Raw genomic sequence first — 10,902 nt, forward strand, 5'->3', positions numbered from 1 at the left:
GATCCTTATAAACTAAAAAATATGTAATTATATAATATTATACATAAATATACACATTTATGCACAATTATAAATAAGTATACAATACTATATAAATGTATATAAACATTAGTAATATAACATTTTTACTAGAAAACACATTATGTCCAACACTACACTAACTGTAAACAATATATCAACTTGTATATACATATATAATACTATATAAGAGGTATTTATACATTCATATACATAATTATATAGTGTCGATACAAACTGCTATATGGTTATGATTTTTTATTCCAACTTCGATTTGTAACAGCATGTATTAAACCTTTATGGGAACAATTCCGAATTTAATACCCAAACAAGATACATCCACTTTTAGATCCGAGACTTCAAGGTCGTAACAATGTTGATCCGAATTTCAAACTTCTAAATCTTCCAAAATTAGTGATTATTTCTCAACGCAAATCAAGTTTGAGAGCTAAAGATTTCAGATTTGCGCGGGTTTTCATTTTTCTTTCAAAATCTTCAATTCTTCTTCTGCTTGCCACCATCGGACTTGGCGGGCTTGGACGACGTAGGAAGAGCTTGAGTCAGAATTGTGTAGGGGGTAAGGAGAGGAGGAACAATGGAGGCTAGGGTAAGAGAGGAAGATGGGATCTCTTTGGGTTAGAAAGAAAGAAAAGAGAGGTGGTAGGGAGAGAATTGGGTGCCTTGGGAATGAAGATAAAAATAAAGAAAAAACCTTTTAACTGCTTTGGGCTAACCGATGAAAACTATTTTACAATTTATGTACAATTTGGGTTAAACCGGGTAAGGACCTAAAATATGGACCTAATTTTGTTGGTACGTGGGTCAATTGACAATGAAGGTAATTTTCTGATGGGGCATTTGCATCTATACCCACTTTTTGGGTCACATTTTAACTTGTGCCCGCTTTGCAAAAAAAATTGCAAGCGTACCCACTTTTTCTCGTAACTTCAGCATACGAGGCTGAAGTAGCAAAGACAATCACGCAAAACTTCAGCATTCTAGTAGATGGGCCTGAAGTAGCAAGTGTGCTGAACCAAGTGTGTGCTGAAGTTTTTGTTTGTAATTGCTGAACTTAAGCATAGTAGCTGAAGTTTTGTTCTCTATTTGCTGAAGTTTTTGTTTGTAATTGCTGAACTTAAGCATAGTAGCTGAAGTTTTGTTCTCTATTTGCTGAAGTTTTTGTTTGAAATTGCTTAACTTAAGCATAGTAGCTGAAGTTTAGTTCTCTATTTGCTGAAATATTTGTTTGTTATTGCACTAAATAAGCTGAAGTTTTTTGTCCTGGATTCATTAGTTTTGTCATTAAGCTTTTTCAAAAACTTCAGCAGAAGATGCTGAAGTTATTTAGTTCATTTATAAAAACTTCAGCACTAAATAAGGTGAAGTTTTTTTTGTCCTGGATAAGCTTTTTCAAAAACTTCAGCAGAAGATGCTGAAGTTATTTAGTTCATTTGTAAAAACTTCAGCACTAAATAAGCTGAAGTTTTTTTGTCCTGAATTCATTAGTTTTGTTATAATCAGACTAATATAAAATAATCAGATTGCCAACAGTATCTAAATCATAAAATTTGGAAACATAAACGTGAAAAGAACAGAATTATCATGAAAAGAATCACTAAGTGTGACCATAAACTTCCCGTACATGAAAATATTCACAAATTATTGTCTACTAACTTACGTAATTATTTATAATTTGTTTTTAAATAATCTGATAAACAAACTTATGGCAATCATCCCATGAACTGAAGTTTCATAGCAGCACCAACAGCAGCAGAAGAAAGAAGAAGAAGAAGAAGAAAACGAAGGAGGAGGAGAAAGGGGCTGAAGTTGTTTAAAAAGTGAGTACAAGTTAAAACTTTTTAAAAAAAATGGGTATAGGTTAAATGGGGGCAATCAAATAGGACGCCACGTGCAATTTTTACTTTTCTGACGAAGGAATAAATAGAAAACAGAAGATTGAGGGGAACTGGGAAGTAACAAATTTTTTGTTACGAAATAGAAAAAGAAAGAAAGAAAAAAGAAACTGAAAAAAGGAAAAACAATAGGAAACTAAAAACATAACAAAATATAATTTTAGTGGGCAGAACCCAAACTTGTGTTGCCACTTCTTTCTATGTTTGGTTTCTTTACTTTTCATTTCATGTTTTTTTTTTTTTTAATTTCAATACAAGAAAACGTTAAGAAACAAAAGTTCTGTTCTTTCTAATAAAAGAAAGTAATCAAATACCGATATTTAATAGTGGACTAAGAGAATTACTGTGTGTTAAAACCACGTATACATATGTTATATCTAAAAGTCACAATCTTACTTGAAAATCTTTTTATATTTTTTCATGTATGAAGGAAAATATAATAATAAAAGACACAATTCACGTAGGCTCATTCTAATAATGATAATTCACAATTGCGATTTCATCAATATTTAGAATTAAACCAAAACTTTTACATGAAATATTTATCTTATTTGTTTTGACAAAACTTATAAAAAACATTTCTAATTTGATTAAAACACCGCGCTTCGCGCGGACATATTCCCTAGTATCTGATAAGTCGGAGTCGTATTCTGCATCAATTCAAGATGCATAATTCTATTTATTGTTGGTCAAATCATTATTCACTTCACTCCATGATATATATTTTAAGTCATATATCAATTTCAGGTACATATCGCATTTGTGCACAGTAGAGTTATAAAACTTCACAATATCGGTTGGGCGTTTGTATGCGTCAACAATAACCATATTAGCCATTTGAAGAGCTTTTGTTAAACGAACTTTAACTACCTGTCCAACTCTGTAAAATATCAATTGGTAAAAACATAGGTTGTACCAAAGGTGAAATTAAGTTGTCAAACAAACAAATATAAGTTGAGTACGAACAAAAAGAGTACGTGTCAATTTCATTGCATGCAAGGGTAATGTGCTTCTGCTGCCACGTGTTAATGGCCTTTTAAGCATTATATCTGCTGGACTTCACGAGATATTTCCTCTCCTCTCCCCCCTAGAAAAGAAAGAAGGATTGATGCAAAAGTTCTGAAACAATGGAGCTTGTCTTGGATTTAATTCACAAAATCTTGAACGCTTATTTACCTCATATGGCCATAACTGCACTCATCCACTTCATGCCTATATATCTCTTTCTCAAGTTTCTTCACTTCATCTTCCGTTCTATATTTAGCGAAAACGTCGCTGGTAAAGTTGTCCTGATCACAGGGGCCTCTTCTGGTATCGGCGAGGTTTCTACCCAACATTTTACACATTACTGATCCCTTAACATCCAACATTTTACTTTACACCTATGGTTAAGCTTAAATGCACAAGTGAGAATATTCATATACCTGACCTCAACTTGTTTGGATGCGTAGTGGTTGTATTGTTACCTATGGTGTATGAATATTTGCACATGTAGTGAGTGAGGTCATTTATAAGGTTATTAATGTGAAATTTCTGATAAACATTAATTGATAACTTAAGTAATCTTATATCACAGGTTAAATTACAATGATAGGTAAAAAAAAACTTTAGACTGTCATATATATATATATATATATATATAACTTATTCCTTGTTAGATTTATAATCATTAGAGTAGTAGGTCTTTTTTATATGCAAGACTTGGTTGATTAATTTGAGTTTGTTATGGAAATTGAAGCATTTAGCCTATGAATATGCTAAAAGAGGTGCTCGTCTAGTGCTTGCGGCAAGAAGGCGCAGAAGTCTTCAGCAAGTAGCAGATATGGCTTATTGGCTTGGATCTCCAGATGTTGTTCCTGTGCATGCTGATGTTTCCAAAGTTGAAGATTGCCAGCGATTAATTGAGGAAGCTATAAGTAACTTTGGTAGATGTAAGTGTAGAAAACTAATAAATTTATTAATAGCGAATGATCATCTTATATTGGATGTAAAATTAAAGAATTGTGTCAATTATGTTTAAGTGTCAATGATTTTGTTGCTAATTTTGCTCTAGTGGATCATCTGGTGACCAATGCTGCTGTGACGCCCCTATACATGTTTGAGGACCTTATAGAGGTCACCAACGCTGCACCCGCAATGGTAAAATCCATATTCTTTTTCCTTTTATGTTCATTATTAGCATCTAACACGAGTGAAGTGCGTACATGTCCGGTGTTTGCTCATAGTATAATGAACATTTTTGGAAAGGAAAACCAGAGATTAATTTGCCATATGTTATAATCTCAGGACATAAATTTCTGGGGTGCAGTTTATACTACCCATTTTGCCATCCCCTATTTGAAGGAAACCAAGGGAAAAATCGTAGCCATCGCTTCATCAGCTGGTGTTCTGAATGCAGCCAGAATCAGCTTCTATAATGTATGTTATCTGGCAACGACTTTGAATTACGTTCTTCTTCTGCCTCATTGAGCTTGAATATAATTCAGTGTTTCTACAGGCAAGTAAAGCTGCGATGATTAGTTTTTATGAGACGTTGCGGGTAGAACTTGGGACACAAATTGGGATTACAATAGTCACTCCTGGACTAGTTGAATCTGAGTTGACCAAAGGCAAATTTCTCACAATAGAGGGCAAGTTGGAAGTGGACCAAGTAATGAGAGACGTAAGTTATTTCTTCTGAATCAGATATCAAGTTTTTATCAGAGACTTACCTATTGCCTTAGCAACATCGAGTTGTGCAGCCACCCTATCTAAAATTCCAAACCTTTATTAAGCTATTAGAAAGACAAAACAGTTTCGTTTATTTAATTATGTCTTGATTTATTTAATTATGTCTTCAAGACTGTCATTCAGTTATATTTATTTTCTCAGTCTTCTCAAAGAAGATACTAGCAGGTATTCATCTGGTTTTTTGCAATTGTTACCAGGTTGAAATGAGTGTTACTCCTATACTGCCAGTGCAAAAATGTGCTACAGCAATTGTCAGGAGTGCATGCCGTGGAGACAACTACCTAACAGAACCACCATGGTTCAAGACATTATTCGTCTACAGAATATTTTTCCCTGAATTTCTAGAATGGTTCCAACGATGGTTTTTGTTCCCAGGGCCAGGGCAACCGCCAACAGAGGCACCCAGCAAGATAATTCTAGATGTGACTGGATTTAAGGAATATGGTTATCCAAAGTCTGTCCTGTCTCCACATATAAAAGTGGATTGAGGAAACTAATAGAAAACTTAAGCTTGCTAGAATAATGTCAGCATGCAAACTGGCCAGAATGTGGTTTTTATCTTTTCATTTTGTGGAGTACTGAAGATGAAAGAAACAAAACAAAAGGAAAACAAGGTTGAAAAAAGAGGCTGACCATTGAACTAATAGAAACGCACATACCTTCTAATGTTGTACACTCTTATAATTACTTACTTCAGATTGTTGATGATGAATAAACTGATTGCAATTTATCCTCTACGTTAGTCTGTACCAAGTCACTTTGTTCGATATTTTGTCAATGCAAAGTCTGCAACGAAGACTGCTTCCACCTTTGTTTGAGAAATTCGTCGAATGAGAAGTTCAATGCGTTCAATGCTCGACACAAGGTCCAATCGTTTCCGTTTAAAGCTATTGATTGATTCTTCATAGCCTTTTGTCATACAGCTTCTTGTGCACAAAAATGTTCTTTTTTTTTTGGGTAATAAACTGTGAGTATGACCATAACAATCAAAAGATTTACAAACTAAGAGCATCCAGATTCCAAACCACCTTCTAGGAAGGGTGCCCAGTATTCTAAGATCTCAGAAAGACAAATCAGTCACCTATGTGAATCTAATTACAAAGCCTATGAATCAAAACTTGACCCTTTTTAGCTTTCCCAGAACCTGCACAATTGCTAATTGTCCCTCTAAGTTCCTTCTGAATCTGTGTGACTATGAATTCTTTATTTACATTTAATTTCCTGAACTCCAATTCTGGAAATTAAATGTAAATAGAGAGTTCATAGTCACACAGATCAGAAGGAACTTAGAGAGAGAATTAGCAATCGTGCACAAAAATGTGAGTCAATAAATAAACATGTATAATCTTACAAGTTTATGGTCCTTCAGTGAAGATCACTTTCACTTTTCAGCATACAATCTTCTTGCGTTAGGTTCTCCTATAACAGCTTAGGTGCAATAACACATGAAGTAGGAATCCTATAAAGAAAAGCTCCACAAAGAACAGCAGTGAATTACCTCAAAATTCAGCAACAGTTTCCAAAAACGTCTCAAGGTCTTCTTCAGGTACAATGACTCGTTTGCTACAGAAATAGGAGCAGTAGTAACCACGTAACTGCAAGGGTTCCCCTTTTCTCCAGAAAGTATAAACATATCTTCCAACTCATCAACCATATCAATTTCCTTATCAATTACTGCAGTGGTATTAGCTTCACATTTTCCTGTGGACGCTAATTGTAGAGACAGGAGTGTGGAAAGTGGAAACAGTTGCGATAGATGAAAGGCAATTTCTTCTCTAAATGCCCAGCATGGAGCCATGGCAGACACTGTATCTTAACTCCATGAAGAAAAAGGTTATAATTAGTATATATACAGAAGAGATACCTAAACACTTGGAAGCTGAATTCAGTTGATGTCCTAAGATGTTGTTTGGCACAACTGTGGGCATGCTTGAAATAGGAAAACAATTATCCAAGAGAACAAAGTCATACCACGTTTCACTTTTCTCCTAGAGCTCCAATTTACAAGTAATGCACGTCTTTGTAACCAAACAAGAAAGAACTGCAGTGTACACGTAACACGTCAACAAATATCTTTTTTGTGTGTGTATGACAGAAGAATCAAGCAAAAAACTTCAGTTAATAGATTTTCCAAGACAATGACACTACCTTATATTTGCCTTTCTCCCACTGTGAGATGAGAATGGGAAATATATGACTGGGAAAGAACAAAATGAAGTAGTGCAACAACCATTTGCCAAGAAGATATACTAAGAGGAAACTGATGCCTACAAGAGAATGATAACAACGAATACACATAATCTGGTAATATGATCAGTACAAACTTGACCAAAGTGATGACCATGACTAGTCCAGTGAAGGAAGTTACCAAGTTTTTCACTTGGAGAAAAACATGAAAACTGATAACTTAAGCTTTCTGATAAATTTAATAGACCAATCAAGACAAACTGCAATTTGAAAGATATGCTTCAAATAGTCTGATTACGGTCTTTTGTCGAGACTGTTCAATTTTTGGTTGTAATGAGCATAAAACAAACCAAGATTTTCAAGTACCTATCAACTAGAATTGTCAAAATCATCACTATCTCGAAATTTCAACCACCTCTTGCAAAACTCATATACCAACAGGTTCTCCGGAGACTTTTTGTCAAACTGGTAGAAGCACTGCCAATCATTAACCAATGACAGTTTGCACCAAAACGAGGATATCATATTTCCACAACCAGATGATGGCCAGACTTTACATAGAAAGTATTTCAAATTTTGAGATTCAAGGAGCATTCGTTCATCTTAGAGAGCTAATGGAGCACATTAGGTATACAAATTCTGAAATTAAATGTTGAATTTCATAGTGATTAACACATGCTAGTGAATGAAATGATAGTGCAAAGAGAAATCACTAGAGTCTCATCTTACTCATGCTAAAGACCTGAAGGCTCCCCTAAACGTATCAGCCAAATTAGCTCATCAAGAGGCATCAGAAAATTTAGGTATGCACAGGCAGTAAAAAAATCCTGAAGTTAGTGTAAACTGCAGATAAGCTTTTCTTAAGGTAGCAAAGTGCCTTGTTCGTGTACCTTACAAAGAATACTGCTTTCTCCAATGGACATATAAACAAGTGGAGCATCGACAACTGGTGGCATGCAGCACAAGTAGCTCTAGTCACCAAAGAAGGAACTACTCGGGTCCTTGTTCTGGCATTCGGCAACAGAGAATTTTAATAGAGCACTAAAATTGGTAATTTCTGTATAAACTCAGACTTTCAGCTCAAATGTGAAACCTTCGACACACACTATAGTGCTGGCATTCTAGTACTAGAGTGAACTACAGCTCCTCAGTCCTCACTGACCAAGTTGATATTAAGCCTCATTAAAGGTCAAGAGTTTGAATGTGGAAGATGGCCGAAGCCCGATTCAGCTGAAGACAGAAAAAACAGCCTTCAATTTCATCTTTAAGTCAATACTATCAGATTATTGCTTTAAATCTAACTTATGCCATTATCTTTTAAACCACAAAACTACGACAACCATTGAATATTAATCTCTACCCTTTAAGAGGACATAATCAGAAGTTGGTATGTGAGATTCCAGACAAGGTAAACTTTTCTTAGTCCCTCTATATACCTTTTAACACGTGGTACCGTATTTACTTATCATCCACTAGTCTCTCTACGATCCTGCTAAATTGTCCACCATCCTACCCAAAACTTCAATTACTTCAGGGACCAACATCAAAAGCCCATGCCTCAGATTGACATTACTGAGAGCAACCTGCAAAGGACAGCATTGATCCATATGAGAATCTAAAAACACTGGCGCACCTTCTATCCTCCGCAGTTTTCATCTTCTAGGGTAGATTTGTTAAGAGATTTAGTAGGGAAAAAAAAAACAAAGAACTGGCAGTATTCCTAAAATTTACCTTCAGCCTAGCAGAAGCCAAAACATCGAGAACTTTTATAGCCCTGTATTACATGCCAAACACACATTGAATGCCATCTGTCATGGACAACTTGAGAGGCCTCTTTATCTCAACAGCTGCTCTGGTGTACCTGTCTCAAAGAGGACAACTGATATTCACAACCTCATTCTTCTTGAACAGGAGAGGGATGCAGTATCATAATAGTTGCAGTCACATAAGGACATGGGTTCACACTAAGTATTACGTGCTATAAATAGAACGACCGTATATCATAATATATTATAGAAAGGTCCATGAGAGAAAGCCTAGCCCTATAAGTTCAGTGTCTCATTCCCAGCATTGGAAATCAAATTAAAAGGGAGTCACAAACATAACAATTAACAAGCTTTGCGAAAATGGCAATAGTAAAGAAGTGCTTGTGAAAGAAAATACTCATTAAGCTATAAAAATTTCAATGTCGGAAAATCAGTTTCATCAATGAACCTCTTCTTGATCCATCCTTTTGCAGCCAGGAGACATTGTTGTTAAGTTATCCGGTTATGAGCCATTATTGTGTGGTCCCTTTCTAGTGGTTCCTTCTTTTCTTTTTTTGATGATTTAAAGTCCCAATTCTATTCAACTTATTACTCTTGATCGAGATGTCAATATATAAGTTTAACTTAGAACGGAGGAATGCTTTGAGCAAAAGATGATTGTCCAACTAAAATGGGGATCTGTTGACAACTTTCTGATGTGCCAAATAAATTCTTTTCTTGAGAATTAATCAATCAATCAACTCTATGTCTATACTCCAACCCAAATTAGTTGTGGTCAACTATATGAACCCTCTATTCAGTCCCATTTCTTTCTGATACTAAGTAGTACCACATGTTTTATAAGACAACTAAGGGATTCCCCAAAATTGAAAGTATAGGTTTCTAAATCCCTTTCTGGAGAATATCCACCCAGAAAGTTTTAAGATGTTAAAGGAAATAAATTACAGATAAATATGAATAGCTGATTATTGTACAAGAAATTCTTACTTCTGAAAAGAAAAATTCTATATGAAATATCTTAAACACATGGTGAAACAAAAAAAAAAAAAAAAAAGGTAACTCAGACCACCTATCCATATACATAGCTGACAATTGTAGAAGAAAATTCTTCATCATCTTTTCTTCAAACTTAATGTACAGTTTGAACAAACTGGCACCTGAAATTGCTTGTTGTAACCTTATCTTCCTTTTAGTTTATAGGGGGAGAAAAAACCCAATGCAGATAGGATAATTAAATAAGTCATTGAAGTTAAAATTAATGAAGATAGTTGAACCAAAAACTTGAGTAATATGTATCTCAAGTCATAGCCTCTTCATTCTGCAATGACGAAAGGATAAAAAAAAAATTAAAAAAAAAAAAAAAAAAAAGAGGGAAACTGACCTCAGATTGTATGTTCCAACAAAATCGCAAGTTGCAGGGAGAATAACAAATCCGAAAATGTGAGATTGATTTGGGAAAAAAAATTTGGACCATTTCTCGATTTGTGCGTGTCATCCTTGCGCAGGGGCCATGCTAATCTTCTCTGTATCGTTCCAATTTTATCGGATGTCCCCGAAGGGACAAAGTCATCTTTCTTCTTCTGCTATATGAAGCAATGTAAGTTTTAGCATTTGGTCGGTGTGGGAGTAGCTAGTTGGGGGACTTTCCTTAGCACAGAGCCGGAATGGATCTTCTTTTTATGCTTAGTTGAGTTCTTTAAAAAGCCCAAATACCATTTACCAAATGGGCTGCAGTATGATATCAAACTGCTCAAGCCCACTAACCCAATTAAAGTGTTTCATGTTAATTTTTTTTTTTTTTTTTCAAAAAGTGTTTGATGGTAATATTGAAAGTGCCATTACAGAACTATTTTAATCCGTTGAAAGATGGATGAAAAGAAGTAAACAAATAAATTAAGAACATCAAGTATTTCGTTTTAATCCGTCATTCCTATAAAAGTGGAGTGTTTTCCATATCCTATATTAGACTAGTACCAAAGGCGGATCCAGGATTTAAATCCTATGAGTTTAATATTCAAGGTTTTTTACGTTGAACCTATTATATTTTTAAAGTTATGGATTTATATGTATTACTTTTGCAATTTTAATGAATTTTTACTCCACGTCGAAAGTTATGAGTTCAATTACACCCGTCGGTTCAACGCTACATCCGCCCCTGACTAATACGTGGAACCTAAAAATTATACTACTACTTAATAATTGTTCTCAAACTAATTACTATTTGTGGGATAATACTCAGTATGTTGTTGTTATTGTAATCTAAAACAAAGTAGTTTGGATTTTAAGAA

The 10,902-nt window shown here is 34.7% G+C and overlaps 1 protein-coding gene and 1 long non-coding RNA gene across 7 annotated transcripts; one reads left to right on the plus strand and one right to left on the minus strand.

The window, feature by feature from the left end:
• Positions 1-3,019: 3,019 nt before the first annotated feature.
• LOC109216596 (11-beta-hydroxysteroid dehydrogenase-like 6) lies at positions 3,020-5,396 on the plus strand. The gene is made up of 6 exons (XM_019380766.1): positions 3,020-3,253; positions 3,670-3,862; positions 3,985-4,070; positions 4,218-4,349; positions 4,429-4,593; positions 4,859-5,396. The coding sequence occupies exons 1-6, from the start codon at positions 3,059-3,061 to the stop codon at positions 5,147-5,149; spliced, it is 1,062 nt and encodes a 353-aa protein (XP_019236311.1). The 5' UTR covers positions 3,020-3,058; the 3' UTR covers positions 5,150-5,396.
• Positions 5,397-5,535: 139 nt separating this feature from the next.
• Positions 5,536-10,248, minus strand: LOC109216597. 6 transcript variants are annotated; one of them, XR_002066507.1, is made up of 6 exons: positions 9,996-10,248; positions 8,580-8,709; positions 8,285-8,431; positions 7,942-8,078; positions 6,633-7,855; positions 5,536-6,473 (listed from the first exon to the last, which is right to left on the minus strand). It is a non-coding gene; the product is annotated as an uncharacterized LOC109216597 (long non-coding RNA). The 6 variants fall into 6 exon arrangements; XR_002066506.1 differs by having other exon boundaries at positions 6,633-6,702; positions 7,739-8,078; XR_002066503.1 differs by having other exon boundaries at positions 6,633-6,928; positions 7,739-8,078.
• Between the last annotated feature and the right edge of the window lie 654 nt (positions 10,249-10,902).

The sequence above is a fragment of the Nicotiana attenuata genome, unplaced genomic scaffold (assembly GCF_001879085.1).
Source record: "Nicotiana attenuata strain UT unplaced genomic scaffold, NIATTr2, whole genome shotgun sequence".
NCBI classification, from domain to species: domain Eukaryota; kingdom Viridiplantae; phylum Streptophyta; class Magnoliopsida; order Solanales; family Solanaceae; genus Nicotiana; species Nicotiana attenuata.